This window comes from Macrobrachium nipponense, chromosome 41 (assembly GCF_015104395.2).
Source record: "Macrobrachium nipponense isolate FS-2020 chromosome 41, ASM1510439v2, whole genome shotgun sequence".
NCBI lineage: Eukaryota > Metazoa > Arthropoda > Malacostraca > Decapoda > Palaemonidae > Macrobrachium > Macrobrachium nipponense.
This window is the reverse complement of record NC_061102.1, coordinates 45,081,299-45,103,056: the sequence shown is the minus strand read 5'-3', so window position 1 is coordinate 45,103,056 and position 21,758 is coordinate 45,081,299. Positions and strand designations below refer to the sequence as shown.

The window sequence follows — 21,758 nt, the reverse complement described above, 5'->3', positions numbered from 1 at the left end:
TATATATATATATACATATATATATATATATATATATATATATATATATATATATATATATATATATATAGTATATATATATATATATATATATATATATATATATATATATATATATATATATATATCGAGCTACAAATTTCCTTTAATATCTAATTCACTCTACCTCGGAATTAATATATTCTCATATATGCTTAACTGAAGGGGAATTTTATTAGCCGATAATAGAATTGTCGGTGCCCGGGCGCGACCCTAGGACACCAGACAAATCAAGGACGTCAGTGAAGCTATTTACCCACTCCACCACCGCAAGAGGCTATAAGTTTATGCCGTCTCTCACCTTCAAATACCTTTCGCGCTCAGGTATTCACTGATTTGGAGCCAGCATCAACCCACCTCGACCTCGGTAGGTTGTAGTGTTTTTGACAGCACGTAGCCATTATATAAGACATATCACATTACCGTGATTCATATACATACATCAAGCTACAAATGTCCTTTAATATCTAATTCACTCTACTCGGAATTAATATGTTTTCATATATGCTTAACTGAAGGAGAATTGTATTTGGCGATAATAGAATTGTCGGCGCCCGGGCGCGAACCCAGGACACCATACAAATCCAGGACGTCAGTGAAGCTATTTACCCATTCCACCACCGCAAGAGGCTATAAGTTTATGCCGTCTCTCACCCTCAAATACCTTTCGTTCTCAGGTATTCGCTGATTTGGAGCCAGCATCAACCCACCTCAACCTCGGTAGTGTTGTAGTGCTTATGACAGCATGTAGCCATTGTATAAGTCATATCCCAATTACCGTGATTCATATACATACTCGAGCTTCAAATGTCCTTTAATATCTAACTCACTCTACCTCGGAATTAATATATTTTTTCATATATGCTTAACCGAAGGGGAATTTTATTAGCAGATAATAGAATTGTCGGCGCCCGGGCGCAAACCCAGGACACCATACAAATCCAGGACGTCAGTGAAGCTATTTACCCACTCCACCACTGCAAGAGGCTATAAGTTTATGCTGTCTCTCACCCTCAAATACCTTTCGCGCTCAGGTATTCGCTGATTTGGAGCCAGCATCAACCACCTCGATCTCAGTAGTGTTGTAGTGATTTTGACAGCATGTAACTATATATAAGTCATATCACATTACGTGATTCATATACATACATCAAGCTACAAATGTCCTTTAATATCTAATTCACTCTACCTCGGAATTAATATATTTTCATATATGCTTAACCGAGGGGAATTTTATTAGGCGATAATAGAACTGTCGGTGCCCGGGCGCGAACCCAGGACACCATACAAATTCAGGACATCAGTGAAGCTATTTACCAACTCCACCACTGCAAGAGGCTATAAGTTTATGCCGTCTCTCACCCTCAAATACCTTTCGCGCTCAGGTATTCGCTGATTTGGAGCCAGTATCAACCCACCTCAAACCTCGGTAGTGTTGTAGTGCTTTTGACAGTACTTAGCCTTTATATAAGTCATATCACATTACCGTGATTCATATACATACATCAAGCTACAAATGTCCTTTAATATCTAATTCACTCTACCTTGGAATTAATATATTTTCATATATGCTTAATTGAAGGGGAATTTTATTAGCCAATAATAGAATTGTTGGTGCCCAGGCACGAACCCAGGACACATACATAATCTATATATATATATATATATATATATCTATATAAATATACATATATATATATATAGAAATAACTGAAAATCACAGTATTAATATCTAATCTATAGTTTTCAAGGTCTCTAAGATGAATAGAGATGGCCCCGATGCCCTTTCAGTCCAAGTTCAGCTGTGATAGGAATAGGGGAAGGAAAGAAGTGGTGAAATATAATGTAAAAAATGCTCAGCAATGTAACTGAAACAACCATCTAAGTAGGAAAGGGACGGAGTGAAAGTGGGAGGAAGTCAGATAGAGAACGATGGGGGAGTTGGGAGGAGAAAGAAGGAAAGAGTGAGGTGTGTGTGTGTGTGTGTGTGTGTGTCAGAATTTTTTCAGGAAGTGCCTGGTTGGTCATCTAGTATATATAGTGGCTAGTGATGGTGGTTACGGCCTAGAAGGGCGTGATAGTACATTTGGAGGAATGGCTCTACTTTATATCAGGGCATATGCAATTGATTAGGGGCGGCCAAACCCCATGAACAAAAAAAGGTTAAGCTCCTAAAGTGAAATAAAGATGTAATGCAAACTTAGGTGTGTCCACTTATCATGTAATTCATTACAGGTATCAGAATATAAAATATACAGGAACTATCAATAGAGTTCCATAGCACTCCAAGAGTTTACGTTGCTGGTTACAATATCAATGCAAAGTGCCGCACTACTGCAAGCAAAATCTCTATGCCTCAATAAGTTAATCACAGTCTATATCTAAGTAGTAGGGCCCTTAAACATTACAAGGTGGTGCACTGTAAGTAAGGTTTGGTCACACTGAGGTTTCGGATATACTAGACCGGACATGACACTGGCAGTGAGTAAAATGGTTGGCACTGTTGAACTACAGATGATTTGCACACAACAGGTGTGTACAGCACGGTTCTACAATGCCTGGAATGTTGTAGCATTTGAGGAAATGACGAATGAATTATTATATGAATTATTATAATACCGAACAAAACACTACAAAGTCTTTACGCTGAAAATACACAAGATCAGAGATTGCTATATGAGCACTAATGATTTATAGTAGTGCTTGTATTTACGTTAGTTATCAAGCAATCATATTACAACCATAGTTAATAATCATAAGACTCGGAAAGAGACACATGTATAGGTACATACTAAGAGAACAGGAGAACAAGTAGAAAAATCAAGTACAAGGAGACATGGTAAGCCCTAACAAACAACTTCCAATTACTTTACTTGAGTCGCTGGACGAGATTTGTGTAGACCAGAGCCAATCTCTCGTAGCAGGACAAATCTATGGAAGGGACGTTGCATATAGTTCCCCATCATAGAGGAAAGATGAAGATAGCACTTCTAGGGTCACAGAGGACATCAACACTCAGGGGGCAAGGTGGGTGGGTAGTCGACAAGGAACTGCCTTCAGAGTGACAGCATCAGTCTAGTGGGACAGGAGCAGAGTCCCCATATGACAGGTTAAACGATAGAACGACTTTGTAAATGCCTTAGCAAAGTTTAGCCCATTGGAGCCACTATTTTATACCACACTGGCTTCAATGGTGTTTTGACATTTCCTTCTAAATACCATTGGACAACTTATTCCTCTTTGAGTATGCTGCTAATCTGGGCAGGTTCTTGGAAAGGTTAAGAGGTTGGTCAGTTATGTTCAGGAAGAAAAGGTAACAATAAAGAGAGAATTAGAGTCAAGAGTCTGAGTCGCAAGGGGCGGAGCAGGTGCTGGGTCAGGTCGTGAGGATCAACTGTGGTGCAGTTGGAAGGGACAGGATAGAGGTGTGATCCTACTTAATGGCTCTCAAGGGAAATTGACTGAGAAATTCACATAAAGGTGTAAGAGGGACGAAGTTCCTGACGGTGCTTTTGTTTCCCATCTCAAAACAATGTAAAATGGCATTTTTCTTGCTATTAAACATGTACGACTAAGAAATGCCAGAAAAACTCCAAGAGAAATACAGAAAAAAAAATAGAAAATACAGTAAATGAAGAGGATGGCCCCATAAGATCCATACTTCACTCAGAACTTCAAAGTACGGCTTGTTTCTTTTGTAACAAGCCTAAAACTAGAACCATCCATTGCATACAGTTTCTACCTCATCAGTAGTAAAAAAGTTGTATGAAGCTGTGAACCAGGGTACTAATGCGGAATGGAAACTTGAATTAAGTGGATGTATTGACCCAAGAGACTGCCATGCCCATGATGGCGCATACCACAAGGAGTGCTTCAGCAGAAATGTCGGCAATGTAATTAGAAAAAAAGTGTTGCAGAATCTGTTAGTCAGGTAAAATTTATTGAGTCTTTGCTGGAAGCTTTACTGTCAGGGAAAGATGTCACAATGACGGACGCAGAAAATGTGACTGGGAAATTTGTCACTTCAATGTGTCAAAGAGACCGATATGATTTCCAGAAAATCCTTAAAGGCACTCATTGAAAATGAGCTGTTTTATCTGGATTAAGTGTTTACGACTCCAGAGTAAAAAAAAAAGAAAAAAAAAAACCGATCATGAAAAAGTTCCAGTCAGTGATTCCTTTTGATTTTTTTTCTTTGAATGAACAGAAACCTGCAGTCCTCAATAAAAACCTCAAGATTATTATCAAGATGCCAGAATTTTGCGGAAAACGATTGTGACAAATAAGAAATGGACGTTCTCAGGTTAAATTACTGAAAAAAGAAATAACAAAAAAGCAATAACAGAAGAACTTTCATCTTTTATTAAATGGTTGATAACTGGGAAAAAAAAAAATGTTTGACAGTACAGGTGTTAAAAAAACGATCATTAACAACAAAAAGCGGACTCTACTGCACCAAATTTAATGTATGAATGCCAAACATGATGATGGAATCATGAATCTATGTCAACAAAAAAGTAAGCTCATTGAGCTATTGATGCCACATGTAGTTAACCATTTACAACAACAGTAAAAATAAAGAGAAAATACATCAAACAGAAGAACCAAGGAACAATTCACCAGCGACAAATTTTTCTGTTGCAATTGTTGATGGGAAGGCATCACTTCAATCTCTACAAAAGTCAAAAGACATAATAACTTGCAAAAGATCTGGCAGAGTCATTTACAAGCAAAGTATTAGGCAAATACCTGAAATAGGATAATTTACATATAATTTTCTCTATAGTTATGTGGATTATGGAAAATTCCATAAAGAGCATTACATGAGAAAAGAGACTTCACGGTATCACACAAGTGCCAATTCAAAATTATGGACAGCACCGTCATCACATCATGAAGAAGAGAGAAATATATCCCTTGTGGTAGGATGGCGTACAGAAGTAGCTCTACATTGTGACCTAGGATGTCTTAAAAAGTACACAGAAAGAAGCCGATACAAAAATTATTTTCTTCATGCGGTAAATGCTACAGAAAGAGGTGCTAACAGACTATTTACCTTCACCGCAGACACTGATATTCTGGTAATTGTTGTAAGACAATTGCCAAAACTACCATCTCAGTCATTCTTCATGTCAAATCTTAGAACGGAAATTTCAATTGCTGATATATTTTGATCATTGGGCACTTTGAAAGCACCTGCATTACCTGCATTAATTGGTCGGTAAGGCCAAATTCTCTTACTGGAAGGCATTCAGTATAGCAACTGAGGAAGCCTTGGAAGCATTTGCGACACTTGGAATAAGTGAAGAAATCTCTGATGGAGTTCTAGAGGAACTTGAAAAGTTTTATTTGTCAATTCTACAAACTAGGGTCGTTAGTATAACAAACTAGCAGAACTTCGATGGTATAGTTTCAAAGAAACAAATACCCTGGGAAAAGCTACCGCCCACTAAAAGTGCTCTAGTACCTGCACTTAAGAGAGTCAATATCAGGTCATTGATATGGAGTAAGGATATTGAGGCAAAACCAACACTCCCATTCCCCATTGGTCATGGATGGGACATAATTGATGGACAAATATTGCCAAGTGTCTGCGGTTGGCCTTGTGCTCTTATAATATCCTTTATCTAATCAGGTGTAACTGTGTAAAAAGCCTATGAAATCCAGTATGCAAATGACTTAGTAAATAATTTACCATGTAAAGAACTGTATGTATGCGAAGGGAATGAGGAGCTTTGTAACAACGGTACTACGTAAATTTACACCAGAAATGATAGGGAGCGACAGAGAATATGACTATAAAGCAAATATTTTTATATCTTTTAATTTACTTTGTTGATTAGTAAACAGATTGGTGAATTATTTTTCAGTATTCTAATTTATTTAAAAATGTTTGATTCCCACTGATATCATTCTAGCTATGAAGTGGTTTTGTTAATTTTGCAGTATTCATTATATGATTAGTTACAAAGAATCATAAGAATTAACATTTATACATTACTTAGTGATATTGAAAGAAGTGTTTTTCTTTTTATGTTCAACATTTATCACTTCTATATCATGTCAATATTGATATTAGAAGATTACTTCTATTCTCATTCTTTCCTTTCAATATCATCATGAACTATTGATTTGTACATTTTTCTATTCTTCATTCAAAATTTGGCTAAATTATAGAAATAATATTGAAAAAATAAAGAAAAATTAATATGAAAGGCTTTCCCTTTTCATAGAAAATTAAAAATTGGACAAAAAATAAGGAATACCGTATACCTGTAATAATTACAGGCGGCGGCCATCTTGATGACGTCATAAAAATTATATGCAAGAGATTCAGAAGTCTCACCATCAATTTTATTCATCAACAAGGAGTTTAAAACCGATTAAAATTATCCCCAATATTTCATCAATAATAATGCCACAGAAGGGGGATTTGCATATTATGCTTCCATATAATCAATAACAATGAGAAGTCCAAGTAGATGCTGTGTTCTCAATTTTGAGTGTATGTATGTGTATGCCTTCATGTTGGAGCTATTCATTCGTTTAGTATTGCCTTGTTTCGATTTTTAATGCTTGTGCATTACCAGTCTTTATATAAAATTTAGTGTAACATTACTGTATTCCAATAACCGTTTACTATGATTTAGAAAAATTTTCTATTTTTTCCTTGTGTTTTTTGTTGTTTGACCAGATGATGGAGACAGTTTCTCCGGAACCAGTAGTCCTAACTAAAAAGGATGCTTTAAGTACACGTTGCTTGGTTTAATCTTATAAATATATGACTATATGGGATAGTTATATGACTGTATAGTAGAGCCATTGCGTATATATATATATATATATATATATATATATATATATATATATATATATATATATATATCTATATATATATACTCTATATATATAGGAATATATATATATATATATCATATATATATATTATATATATATATATATATATATTATATATACATATATATATATATATCTATATATATATATATATATATATATATATATATCTATGTATATATATATATCTATATATATATAAAATCAATAATAAAAACAAATAAATTTATTTATGAAGGAAAATATTAAGATATTCAAAGAAAAGGACACGCACATACATACATACTATCTATCTATCTATCTATCTATCTATCTATCTATCTATCTATCTATATATATATATATATATATATATATATATATATATATATATATATTATATATACACACTATATATATAAACCTTTGTACCTAACATTTTACATAAAGTATAATACATGTATTTTGAGTGAGTGTTCATTTTACTCATAAAAAAATTGTCGCCATGTATTTGTGTAGAGACTACACAAATATATATAGATAAATCTATATGAAAAAAAGTTGACTGTTAATACTGTATCTTTTTAAAAATATACCTCTCATATACATGGAGTATTCATTACAATTACAGTAACCAACCACGCATAATCCGAAATCCTGTGTATTGTGAATAAGAAAAAAAAAACATAATCGGATCGATAGACAAGTTATCGACATTATCATAAATATGTTTATAAAAAGTCGTTGTAAGGTCTGTCATCAGCCACCTCTTACCCTACCTTCTTTGGGTGGTCCATGTCATCCAAGTGGTTTTGTATGAACTGGACCGATGCATGAAAATCCGCCTGATTAAATTCGTACGGAACGTTCCAGCCAAGCGACCCGAACTTTCTTCGTTCAAGGACCACGGTGTGCAGAAAGGCTGTGGCATAAAGAAGTCTTGGCCACTGGTGCACGTTTGAGTAGTCTAGGAGGTCCTGGGGAAAATAATGACAATGCCTTATTACTTTTGTAATCCTGGAAATAGTTGTTTATATCATTATTTGAAAATTTCTGAAGGAACAAATGTAACTTATGGAAAACGATCTACTTTGTTTGAAAGTTGGGTTATGAGACTTAGATTGGGATATAAGTATTATTGGGAATTTAATAAAGACAAAATGTACCTTGTAAATTTTGTAAACAAGACAAAAGTCATAAGTTGTATCATTATATTATGGAATGCAAAGAATTGATGGTATCAGAAATGATCCATTGCCAGATCTGTATGAACAAATATGTTTTATAATTAATAATAATAAAATAACTGATTTTATTAAAAAATGTAATGGAAACCATATTGTATTTTAAAATAGAATAACTGTGTTATTGGGAAAGGGAAGATATAGGAACACCATACTCCCTTTTGATGTAAATTATCAATAAAATTTTTGAATTTGAATTTGAATTGTGTAATTCTTGAAAAGGCAAGCTCTCTCTCTCTCTCTCTCTCTCTCTCTCTCTCTCTCTCTCTCTCTCTCTCTCTCCAGTCAGCTGTAAACAGAGAGCCCAGTCCCAAACTTATCTAATAGGCTATAATTTAGTTACTGTCTTCATTTCTTGCTCTTTTCTGAAGTCGTCGCTCGATAGTTTGATTTAATCAGAATGACTATATATGTGGAAATCTGTAAGTAGAAATGTGTCGTATCAAATTACCTGGGATAGTTCAGCATAAGTTCTCTTGAGACTTGCTCTGATTCCTTGCGGGGTTCGTTGGTGAATTTAACAGAAGCCTGTAGAATAAAACAAATAATAATCGTTCCCTTATTACATCGTTAAGGTTCTGTTCGATGACAGTATAATGAAATAAATATGGCCAAATTTTGAGGTAACTGATCACAGAAAGTCTTATTATTTCTATTTACAAATATTCCTTATCAACATTGTTAACTGCTTCGAACGATAAAGCAAATGTTCTTTAAATGTACTTCAGGTTTGCAGTGTAGCACTATTACTATTACTAATAATAACCTGCAAGAGGCCAATTGGAAACTCTGGATGAACTTCTGTAGTGAGCCAAAGTCTGAATCCTTTATGAATGTGACTGTAATCGGTGACGGAGTCGAGCACCTCCTGACAGAACTCCAGACTCAAATGACAATTCTGGAGCAAACAACCACCGGTTCCAACTACCATCGACTCCGAGAGAAGGTCGTCTGGCGTGGGATGGCTTGCCTTGACCCATGGAAGTGTCTTCAATGTCTAAAAGGAGAAAAGAGGCACGATGGAGAAAGGAAGAACATATAAGGAGATTTTGCGGTTTGAGAAACTACATACGAGCAAAACGCTAGATGTCAGCATTGTCAAGATAAACACATATAATAAGGAAAGAAAAAAAATGTGAAAATGACTGACGTAGTAAATTAAGAAAGAAAAGAAATTTTGCTTGATGGTATGAAAGATTTTATAAATGAGTACAAAAGAATGCAAAAATTATGCAATGAAATCTTGGGATGACTATCTTGGTGATGGAAACAATAGTTTCAAGTTCAGCCAAAATTTTTACTATAAATATTTCATTCTTATTAATATTTCACGTCGTTTTTCTCTTGAAAGATGGAGGGCTTTCGATGAAAATCACGGGGAAATAGTACCATTCAGTAGTATTTGATTTGGTAGGCATTGCAAGATAAGCGATATATGAAAATATTTGACATTTAATTCTGTAAAAGTATCAGGCTTATTTAGTATCAACTGTTACTGTTACTTTATAAAAGTATGTTAAAAATCAACATTAAGACAGGTCGAACCCTTTCCCAGTTCATCACTTCTCTTGAGGAACAACTCATTCTATTCAATTGTGGTATTATTTTCCTATGGTTTACTTACTATCCTTTGAGTTTGGACCATACGTGACATGAAGACAACACCTTCTTATGGATATTTATTCTTTTAAATATAAACATATGGTTTTCCTTGTTTGTTTTCAGATAAAACTTGAAAAAAGGTTAAATAGATGATTTTCAGGATCTGAGCATTGATGATAAATGTTTTTCCCTGTTAATCAGAAAATCATTTTCGTAATGAAGCTTCAATGGAATTCCCATTTTTGGTGCTGTTTTTGGTCTCACAAATACAGGGCTGAGGCTTAGCTAAATTTGCACTACTTTTTACATTATCAATATGGGTCTTGGTTTCTCCATGGCGAAATAATGAAGTTTTAAACATGAAACATCTAAATTGCATACGTTAGGAACTGGCACAGCTTTCCCAGCCACTGTCGCTTCCAACATGATTTGAAGGCTGGATTTGTTACTTACATGTCTGGAAACTTTTGCTCTCTTTTTTTCTGTTTTTTTTTTTAACGGGTTACACATTTTCATATTGCTCGTTATCACTATCAGTATTATGCATGATAGAATGATAGAATTATGCATGATATAATAAAGTGTTCTAAACTCTGTAGTCTAAGGGTTAGTATAATCATTTTGGTGATTGCTGTTCATATTTGACAGTCATTTCTAGTGTGACATTATATTTTATGAATAATGAACTTTGAATTTTATGCTATAACAAAGTGCTAGTTAATAGTTACTTTAGTCGTGTTATATTCTGTTCTTTAATTTTCTTGATTTGATCAATTCTCAAGAAGTAAATAATTTTACCTCCTCTACATGTAAAGTACATATTCAAATGTGAAGATTATTATTTGCAGAGTTAAGTTCCCTTTAATTCAGCTTCCACCGTTTTCTCTTGTGCTTAAAGAATATGCCGTCCAGCTTAAGAAACTGTTTTTGTATACAAATGTCTGTCAACATCAATTATATTCAGAGTGAACCTGAAAATGTAGAATAAACTGCGAAATTACTCGTTCCAAGTCCTTGTTTCACTTACGTTATACAGTAGATTTAACGATATTCTCAGTACGTTGTTCCTCTGCGCATACATAAGATTTATATATATATATATATATATATATATATATATATATATATATATATATATATATATATATACATATATATAGATATATATATATATATATATATATATATATATATATTATATGAGTCTTATCACATCACCATGATTCATATATATGCATTAAGCTAAAAATATTCTTTAGTATCTAATTTGCTCTACCTCGGTATTAATATATTTTCATATATGTTAACCGAAGGTGAATTTTTCAGTTAATTAGAAATACGTCAGTTCATGGGCGCGAACCACGGAAGGTTGTGGTTTAAAGTGCTTCACTATACGTCCTGATTTCTTGGTTGCGTGGTTCGCGCCCATGAACCGACGAATTTTTTTTAAGCCGCCGCTGAGAGACTATTTGTAAAAGAAGAGATGTAAATTTTTACTTTTGTAACGACAGTGAGACCAGTCATTATACAAAATCACTGGTTAGTTCTTTTCTTATAACTATATAATTTCCATTGCTTTAAGGACGATATTTTGATATATTTTTTTTTTATATCAAAGACAGATACAGACACTTCTTCAGCGTAAATTCACTCCTTTTTTCAAACATCATTTGTACCTAACTTTTTATGTTATGAACGAGGACATTCTAGTTCCAAATATTTGACCGTGAAGGTTTCAGCGTTTACACAACATTATATTTCCGATTTTATTTTATATTTTTTATGAAAATAGAACCACTACGTTTGAAACCAACTGGGCAGCGAGGGAAATGTTCTGGAGAATTAATAGTAGAATTTGTTATTTATACAAGTTATTACATTTTGCCCTTTTTATACTTTTGGAACCATATGCGAGATGTTCTAATATCTGCTACTATTCATAGATAGAAATAAATACCAGTATATACAAAAAGTTAATAGTTTTATGTCCAAAACATCACAAAGCTAAAAGAAAAAAAAAAAAAAAAAAAAAAAAAGGAAAAGTTAGGGATACTCCCACATTCAAACGATAAATTTCTCTCTCTCTCTCTCTCTCTCTCTCTCTCTCTCTCTCGATGTAGTCTCAAGCATACAGGTAATTTAGATAGTATACTGAATGCAGAACTCGGGGAATATTACGGACAATGTGCTGTAACAAGGAGCTTCTCATCCAAGATTCCTTACCTACTTCCTTTATTTTGCCTAATGCTTCAATCTGAGCTGTAGGATCTGCCCCCTGGGACAAGAGGCACACCAGCGGAGTCCTGCTGTCCGATTCTTCCAAAGTTGCCTCTAGATCTAAGATGCTGCTATCTGCAAACTGCTCTCCCAGAGAATCTGTGGCGATAAAATTTCCAACTCAGAAATTAGTTCTTTTCACATTTGCGTCCGCTCTCATCGCCTCTTATCCCAGAGTTTTAGATTTCCGTGAGTAGTTAAGTTACATAATGGTATTTAAGTACTTTGCCAGAATAATTGTAGTTACTGATCTCTGATAGCAGATCGCTGAATGTTGTTTAATGGTTGGACGATACAGTAAAATTTTCCATCATTAACGGGTATATTATGATGGACATCGTTAAATGTTCGTTTCTCTAAAATATTACCATCATACATTTCATCCTTAGTTTTTGTTTGTTTTGAGAATGTGCAAGTAAAATATTAAATTCTTACTTTTTAAATCAAAGAATGTAAGGTAGACAAATTTCACAACGAGAGTTTCATTAAAATAACTAATCATATTGAGTAGAATATACAAAAATGAAAATATAGGGAAATTAGCACTCCATATCGACTAGAGTATTCTGAATCATATCGACTTGTGAAAATTCCATGAAGTAAAAGTACGTTACAATGTGAAACTAAACCAGATTGAACCTCATTAATCAATCGGATGTTTTGCAGCAAGGAATTTCATATAAAATTGAGAAAATTCGAAAATTCCTACCTCTACGACAAACTCCTTTTTTCACATTCCTTTCAACTGAAATCACCCAGGTGCTGTTGTTCCAGTGTTTGTACAACATAAAACATGTCGGAGGCGCGTCAAAGTCAACATTTCTTATCATTTTAAGGCTTTCATTACGGAGTTATTGATGTAATGCCTTGTCCTCAAATTCCTTTCATGACTAATATTGTTACTATACATTCAAACTATTCTATATAATACCCTGTATTATTGTTCGATGGAAGCTGTAAAAATGTCTGTATTAGTCAATAAATCATTGGGGCATTGTCCACAATGCTAGAGATTTCGTGAATGTTCCTGCACGGGGTCCAAGAGTTCTCTTAGTTCAGTCAGGAAGTGATAAGAAATTCGTGTCTTACATTCTTAGATTTCCTACCAAACACGAATCCTATGCTACGCCCCAGATCTCTCTCAAGGATTTTGTTGGATATTGCGGAGCTATGGGCGCAGTAATCGATTGCCGATCTTCATACTTTGGTTCCGAATTTTCCTTCAAAATGAGCAAAGAAATAATGCCGCAAAAAAAAAAAATTAAAAAAAAAAAAAATTTTTTTTTCCTACATCAGATTATCAGTATGCACATCATTATGAGTCTTCACTTCTGTAACAATCTCACATTACTGGCCAATTTCCAAAACATAAAAAAACATAATACCAATTTTCTCATACCTAACCATTTTATTGATTAGTTTCCCATATGAAAGACATCGGTATTAAAATGACTTAAATAATGACATAGGAAAATAAAGTCATAAAGAGAAATGCGAAAAAGAAAGTAAAAGGATAATATGACTCACTTCGGATATATCTCCGAGCCTGTGAAATGGTTCTGTCTGGACACCATGATCGAATGAGCAGCAGCTGCCGGAACATATCCAAGGAACTCGAATATCCGCACGGAAAGTCCTCCTTTGAAGATAAAATTGACGGAGTTAGAGCACAAGTTTAGCAGTTATAGACGCTAGACCAACATTTTCAAAGAATCTATTCATTTCAAAGTTATACTTACACACACACACACACACACACACACACACACACACACACACACACACATATATATATATATATATATATATATATATATATATATATATATATATATATAGGCAAATGCCATGAAGGGAGTGTGAAACCGCGGAGTGGTTGCTAGGCCTTTCGACTTACGGTCTTTAATCAGCAGACTAATGGGAAATATAAAAGTAAGGGCATAATAGAGCTCATATAATCGACAGATGATATACAGATATACTTGAGGATGGGGATTATAAGGAACAGATGCACCTGCAATCCGACACAGTTAAAGAATTTAATTGGACTACCAAAGAAAAAAGTAAACGTTTGATAGGTTTTTTACAAAAGGATTAAGACTAAACTGTTTCAAAAGCAGGAAGGAGTCGATTAAAGGATTATACAGGAGATGAGACTGACCACCACCAGTGGTCTTGGAATGAATGAGCTGACCACATATTTAAGAACAACACCTACTATGAGATTCAGGGCCTCTGTAACACGGTTTTTTGGACTTTGCTCTTTGTCAAAACATCGGATGTAGCTGAAAGTTGACATATGTATATTTTACAACCACACAAATTTTGTCAGCATTATCAATAACCTAAACCCGATAGTTTTAATTTTTATAGAGTAAAAATTATCTAGCCGACGCCATGGCCAATGATTACGAGCCAAGAGTTGAAAAACATTCATTACGTAAGTAAAGTAAACACCTTTTTACGAAATGTTGCGCTGCCCATCCACTGGACAGAAACCCATTCACCTTGTTCCATCGGCTCTGAAACCCAAAGACTTTAGATGTGGGTGGGTATCTGTGCTAGCGTAGTAATACTACTGTAGCAGTAGTGCCGCAACAGTATAGCAGTAATATACATGAATTAAACGTTTAGGCCAACTGCTGGGATCCTTGAGGATCATTTAGCACTTCTTTCAACTACTCGAGAAATGAGTTTTTATAGCCAGAAGTTAAATTTTCTAATCTTACAATGCCCCATGATAGCCAGAAGTTAAATTTTCTAATCTCCACAATGCCCATGATAGCCTTCAGTGTTATCCTGAATTACAACGAGGCCCAAGTGGGTGGAGCCTCATGAAGTTATTCTGACGATAATTATTGGTGAAGGTTTAAAGCCAAAATATAGTACCGGCTATTTTTTTTTCAGCAAATAGGTAGATAGCCAATAAATAAAAATGGCATGACATTGGATATAGCAGTTATCAAAACAAGCTTGTCTACTATGTTTTTGAAAATTGCCATCTATTCCCTACATCTTGTCAATCTGATTGTGACCTATAAAGCAGACTGTAATTTCTTAGGAAACTTATTTTGGGAGTTAGACTAATAATCGAAGTGTTTTTGTATTTATTAACATATTTTGTTGGTTTGTTCATTATGACAATTATCAGTGGAGAGGTTCAGAATTCATAAAGGTGTGCTGCTTTGCTTGTATTTAAATGTGTTTGTCATTGTTGCCAGAGGTATAGCCTTTGTTACGTATAGCCAATCATCCATCGAGAAAGAGGAAGAAATGCTGTCATAAGTTACGTAATGAGTGCGTAACGAAAACCTTTTCTCTGAGTAAGTGGCCCGTCTTCAAAAAAGAGTCACTTTTAAATTGTAAGTACCAAAATTTATTCAACCTACGTAATGCAGAATACAGTCAAAATTATGTGCAGATATAATGTATTCTGAATAAGCGTTATATTTATGAAATGCATAGATAAAAAGTTATTGCGAAAAAACCGTGTCACAGAGGCCCTGAATCTCATAGTAGGTACTATCCATTAAATATAATTTAGAATTAGGAGAAGACAATTTTCTTATGTTTTTACGAGAATTGCACATTGTCAGTAAGCACTATTTGGATTGAGAAATCGAATAAAATAACGAAAAAATGGGAACAGATTTATGTTACCCTTCACATATAGCTACTAGATATTTGCTATAATAAAACCCACCAAAGTTTTATAGCTAAAGTAATATGGAGAAAGAAACCGCTAAGAAAATTCTTTTGCTGGTCTTATTTTAGTGGTTTTGAAACCATAAAATCATAGTAAATATCTTTTAATGTGAACCTTGGGTTTTTCAATAATAACACACTAAAATTAATGTTAATAGAAAATAGCTATAAGGACTGCAACAACATATATAAAATTACATGCTTGGACTGCTCTTTTTCTATATAAGTCAATCTAGTAAAGATTTAGAAGTTAGAATAAGTATCAAGTCAAAACTTGGCAAACATCCAATGCAATAGTCATTCATTTAAGGGAAAACTGTCACAGAAACAGTTTGGACTGACAGTTCAGTGATTGCCAGATCGGAAGATTTCTCCTCACAAAATCTTTGATAATCGGCAATTATACAGCTGACTTCCAGCTGTAATTTCAACCTTAGCCCTGGCGTGTATTATTTGGACCACTATGTTAGTAAATTATTCAAGAAAGACCTAAAGATAAATTCACAGACTTAGTACTAATTAATTTCCTTATATATATTTTCTATATATTCATGTTTAATATTGGTTGAAAATGTCCATTTTGCCAAATTTTTTTCATTGTTTCCAAAAAGGAGAGTATGTTAGATGTACTTTTTATGAATATGTAATAAGCTTACTTATTCCAAAGCCATTTTTGGTGGTCAGTCTCTTCGCTAGCAATGTGTGTGTGAGTGTGTGTGTGTAATGTGTGTGAATGTGTGTATGTGTGTGTGTGTATGTGTGTTAGAGTGCATGTGTGTGTGTGTGTGTGTGTGTAAAGCAGTGTATAATTAAGATTAAAAAGTCACTTATAATATTCTACATGCATAAGAACAATAACAACAACATCCCCAAATCTCACTCTAATTTTTAAACCAGGCATAAACAGAGAATTTTTCTAGTCATCACAAAAAATGAAGAATTTTTATGTAAATACCTCTTCAGGTTTGTCTTTTCTCAAACCAGGTCTTCCATTCCTTTTCGTGTTCGAAATTTGATCTAAGATGTTATTAAATTGTTGCAGTTTACCGAGTTCTACGAGATTCAGCCACGTGATATCCAAAATCCATCGGAAAGGTTTTGGTATTACTGTCTTCAGGTCTAACGAAGCTCCTCCCTGGTTTAAAATAAAGTTGTTATATGAGTCTTCATATATATAACTTACAGTACACACATATTTATTTATCTGTTTGTCTATGTGAGACAAAACTTGTCAATAGTTTTGTTGAAGACACCTAACCTAAAAACTTCAAAGTTAAAACTTAACGCCTGAGCATTAAATAAAAGCTTATCTACTGATTATGACGAAGAAAAAAAATCTCATAAAAAATCCATCTTTTTGAACCCTGATAAAAAGGAAGGAAGAATTATGTCAATTCAAGATACTAATTGAAAGGAAACGACTTAGAAATAATCCAAACAAAAATGAAAGAATCTCAAGCTGTAAACTACCTCGTGCGTAGAAAAACCCCTTGGAAAAGAAAAGAAAAACAAATGCCATTTACAAAAGATGGTGTAAGGAACCTTAAGTGGTCTGTAAAATGGAGGTCTAACCAAGGTTACTTTTTGGAGCAGAAACTCTCTGAAGGAAAGCTCGTTCTGTCAGAGGGGGAAAGGCACAAGCATCCTGCAATACTCAGGTAAGAACATATGTTAGAAAAGGATCTTGTGTTGATTTGTGTTTGTATGTGCGCCTTTCAGTAATATCGTAAAATCTCAGAATAAACAATAGCACTGAAAGCATTAATAAAACCACAACAACTGTGACTCCACTGACTTAGGTCCGCATATTTTCCCTGGTCTTTGGTATAGAAATTAATAATTCAGCATTTATTTACATTTTCCCTTACCAAAAAAATAAAATGAAGGAATGCTTTTTTTCCAGCCCTCTCTTTACACACACGCAGGCATATATATACATACATATAATATATATATATTTGTGTGTGTGTATGTATGTAAGTAATCTAGTCCACTGGGGATGGGGCAAGCCAGCTGCTTGCACTGGTGGCAGTCCCAGCCCGTGTCAATAGAGAGGGTTAGTGAAGGAGGGCATCTGACTGTAAAAACCCAATGTCGAACTATGGTAATCTAACCCAGATTCAGAGAAAATATCAGGGCGTGGCGCGATTAAGCGACGCGCAGGGCCTCCCCCTGAACCCTCTGATAAACAGGCAAGGGTACAGCAGTGTGGACGGGTGCAGTTAAAGAAGCAAGTCTATATGATTAAAATTTGGACACTAAATGTGGGTAGTAATGACAGGAAAGAGTAGAGAGGTGGCGGAGATGATGAATTTGAGGAGAGTTGATATCTTGTGTGTGCAAGAAACAAGGTGGAAAGGGAATAAGGCCAAAGGAAAAGGAGGAGGATGTAAGCGCATGTACAGTGGGGCATGACGAGAATGGTAGAAGTGGTGGGATTGAAGTAGGCATCATTGTAAGCAATGTACTGAAGGAAACAGTGGTAGAAGTTGAAAAAAGTAGTAGTCGGATAATGAACATTAAGTTAATGTTATCAGAAGAAGTCCTAAATGTGATAAGTGCTAATGCCCGACAACTGGGATGTGATGATGAAGAGAAGTCAATGTTTTGGCAGGAGTTGGATGAAGTAATGACATCAATCTAAGAAGAAGAGAGAGTTGTATTAGGTAGAGATTTAAGTGGACATACAGATACAGACAGAAGAGTGATTCCAAGAATCCATGGGTGGCTAAGAATGGGGGAGAGGAACGAAGAAGGTGAAAGCATTATAGACTTTGCAGTGGCATTTGATATGGCACTGATTATTGCATTCTTCCTGAAGAAAGTTTGTGCAACATCTAGAAGTGGTGGAAGGAGAGTCAATTGATTTTCTGCTTTGTAGGGGATGACTCCTTAAGGAAGTTAAGGATTGTAAAGTGACATATGGGGCAAAGGGAAAGGAAAGGAAAAGTAACCCTAATACCTAAATGGTGGGAGCTATAAAAGGCAGAAAATGTGGAGTTGAGATCTAGGTTTAAGGAGAATGTTCTGAGAGAAATGAAGTTGGAAGATGATTTAAATGATTGGTAGGAGTTTAGCAGCAAAGTGATCCTAAGACATAGGGAGGAAGTGTTAGGCAAAACATCAGGCAAAGGTCCACCAAAGGATAAAGAAAACTGGTTGTGGAATGAAGACACACAAGACAAGGTCAAGAAAAAGAAATAATCCCAAAAGAACTATGATAAACACAGAACAGAAGAAAACAAGCAAACATCTAAAGAAGCAAATATAGTTGCAAAACAACAAGTTGCCAGAGCAAAGGCTGCTGCCTTCAGTGATCTGTATAAGAATGTCGACACACAGGAGGGCTAAAGAAACATCCACAGGATAACCAAAGCTAGAGACAAGCAACAAAAGACCTCACACACATTAAGCAAATTAAAGAAGAAATGGTAAGAATCTAACAAAAGAAGGGGAAATTAAAAGTAGAGTATTTTGAAAATCTCTAAGTGAAGAAAACCCCAGGAATACTCAGTAAGGAGGGAATAGCAAATGAAAGAGAAGTTCCCAGGATTAGTCAGAGAGAAGTGAGGTGGCACTACGTAAAATGAAAAGGGTAAGAAGCAGGACCAGATGGAATACCAGTCGAGGTATGCAGGTACTTAGGAGGAAGGAATTAACATCTTGTGGAACTCTTTCAATAAAATCTACCAGTAGGAGAAGATACCAGACGCCTGGAGAAACAGACTGCTAGTCCCCATTTACAAAGATAAAGGGGATATCTAAGATTGTGTCAACTATCGGGGCATACAACTGATGGCTAAAACCTTGAAAAAATATGAAAAATAATAGAGGCAAGGCTAAGGGATGAAACATCTATAAGTACGAACTGTTTGGGTTCATGGCGGGAAAAGGAACAACAGATGCCATCTCCATATTGCGACAAGTCATGGAAAAATATAGAGAAAAAGGAAAGGAACTACATCTCTTATTTATAGATCTTGAGAAAGCATATGACCGAGTGCCTAGGAAAGAAGTTTGGAGGTGCATGAGGGAAAAAGGTGTCTCAGAAAAATATGTGAAGATTGTACATATGTATAGGGAATCAACAGCACAGGTAAGAAGCCCAGTGGGAACAGAGAAGTTTGAGGTGAAAGTTGGACTCCACTAAGGTTCTGCCATGAATCTCTATATTTTTGATATGGTAATGGATGTGATAGTGGTTGGAGTGAAAGATCAGGTGACTTGGAGTGTACTCTTTGCAGATAACGTAGTGTTAGTAACACCAATAAGGAAAAAGCAGACAGGAAATGGAGTTGTGGAGAAGTGTGTTGGAGGAGAGAACCTAAAGATAGGCAGAGTAAAAACGGAATTTATGTGGATGAATGGAGGAGACCTAGGGGGAAGCATAAACTTTAGAGGAGGTAGACGTAAAAAGAGCTACATCCACCTTGGTTTATGCGTCACTGATTGTGGAGGGATGGAGGAGGAAGTGAACCACAGAATACAATCAGCTTGGTGCAATTTGAGGAAAACACCAGGTGTGCTATGTGACAAAAGATTAAATGTAAAGCTGAAGGGAAAAATGTACAAGAGCATTGTCAGACCTGAGTTGATGTATAGTTATGAAACATGGGCCATAAAGAATGCACAAGAGAGATGGATGGAAGTGGCAGACTTGAGAATGTTACGTTGGATGTGCAGAGTGGCCAGAAGAGACAGGATAAGGAATGACTTCATAAGAGGGACGGTGAAAGTTACAGAATTATCAAAACTGCAACAGAGACGATTGAGATGGTTTGGGCCTGTTATGAGAGGAGAGGGGAGGATTCTGTATGTAAAAGAACCATGAACATGGAAGTGCCTGGAACAAGGAGGAGAAGTAGACCAAAAATAAGATGGAGAGACACAGTGAACAGCAGGGACATGCGGGAGAGGAACGTGAGTGAGGTAATGGTGCATGATCGCAGAAGATGTAGAAGACTAATAGAAAGCGACCCCCATATAAAGATGGGAAAAGCAGAAAATGAAGAAGAAGATGTATGTATGTATGTATGTATGTATGTATGTATTTATAAGACTAATTATCCTCAGTCTGCAAAGTCGAAGAACAATCATTAACAAATAGCAACATTTTAAAAAAACTACCTTAATGAATTTCATGAATTCGTCGTGAGTTATTTCACCGCTTTGCATATCAATCTTCATCGCCAAAAGCAGAGTGAACAGTAATTTGTGTTTTTCATAGAAACCTCGACAAGCATTCTTCCACACTTGACTCGTCAGGAACCGGATTATATTGCAGATGCGGTTCTTAGGAGAATTACTGCGGGGTCAGATCTGGAAAGTTAGAAGAGTATCACTTATGAGCACAAAATTCTGCTTGCATGGGAGCTTAAATAGTTGCACGTAATGCCAAGGTTTCTCTTATAGGTGATAAAAAAGGTTTTCGTTGGCATATTACAGAGAATAATGGAAACGTACCATTTACTTTGCTTTCCTTTGCTTTTTTTTTTTTATTAAATAAAGGAAGATGGGACATAAAGTGTTCATAGTTTTCATCAGTAGATGGAGGTGCTATCTATTTCTGTATAATCTATTATAAGATCTAAAGAGATTTTATACTAAGGCAGTGTTATAGGAACTCTATGCGTAAAGAATATGGTAGTTAAGAAAACATTTATTTCTAATGTTAATTTAATAAGAGCTCATAGTTTGAAAGATACTATTTGTCAGTGTCATTTTCTACGGCAAAAGGTTTATTTGATCATTTGGCTTCAATTGTATTGAAGTCAAGATCAATATGTCTATAAGAATGAAGAATCTATTTACGAAAAGGTTGAATGTATTTTGCCGCTGAAACAAAAGGTTTTCTCTTCTATGTATATTGCTGCTGTTTTTTCTTGTAAAATACCACATAGCATAGTATTATTCTTTATATATATATATATATATATATATATATATATATATATATATATATATATTATATATATCTATATATATATATATATATATATATATATTATATATATATATATATATATATATATATATATGAATAACTTGATCACG

General features: G+C 34.9%; 2 protein-coding genes across 2 annotated transcripts in view; one reads left to right on the top strand and one right to left on the bottom strand.

The window, feature by feature from the left end:
- LOC135212840 (dynein axonemal heavy chain 5-like) overlaps window positions 1-14,738 on the bottom strand; it is a 47,385-nt gene extending 32,647 nt beyond the window's left edge. The window contains 5 exon segments of the mRNA XM_064246608.1: window positions 7,656-7,853; window positions 8,887-9,117; window positions 11,950-12,098; window positions 13,897-14,013; window positions 14,729-14,738. Of these exon segments, the coding sequence (XP_064102678.1) occupies window positions 7,656-7,853; window positions 8,887-9,117; window positions 11,950-12,098; window positions 13,897-14,013; window positions 14,729-14,738 (705 nt within the window).
- Window positions 14,739-19,863: 5,125 nt separating this feature from the next.
- Window positions 19,864-20,535, top strand: LOC135212839 (uncharacterized). Its single transcript, XM_064246607.1, has one exon. It carries the CDS (start codon window positions 19,864-19,866, stop codon window positions 20,533-20,535), a length of 672 nt encoding a protein of 223 aa, XP_064102677.1.
- The last annotated feature ends 1,223 nt before the right edge of the window (window positions 20,536-21,758 follow it).

Bases quoted from the DNA above. Each gene is read 5' to 3' on its own strand.
- LOC135212839 (XM_064246607.1), top strand. From the start codon at position 19,864: ATGAATCTCTATATTTTTGATATGGTAATGGATGTGATAGTGGTTGGA.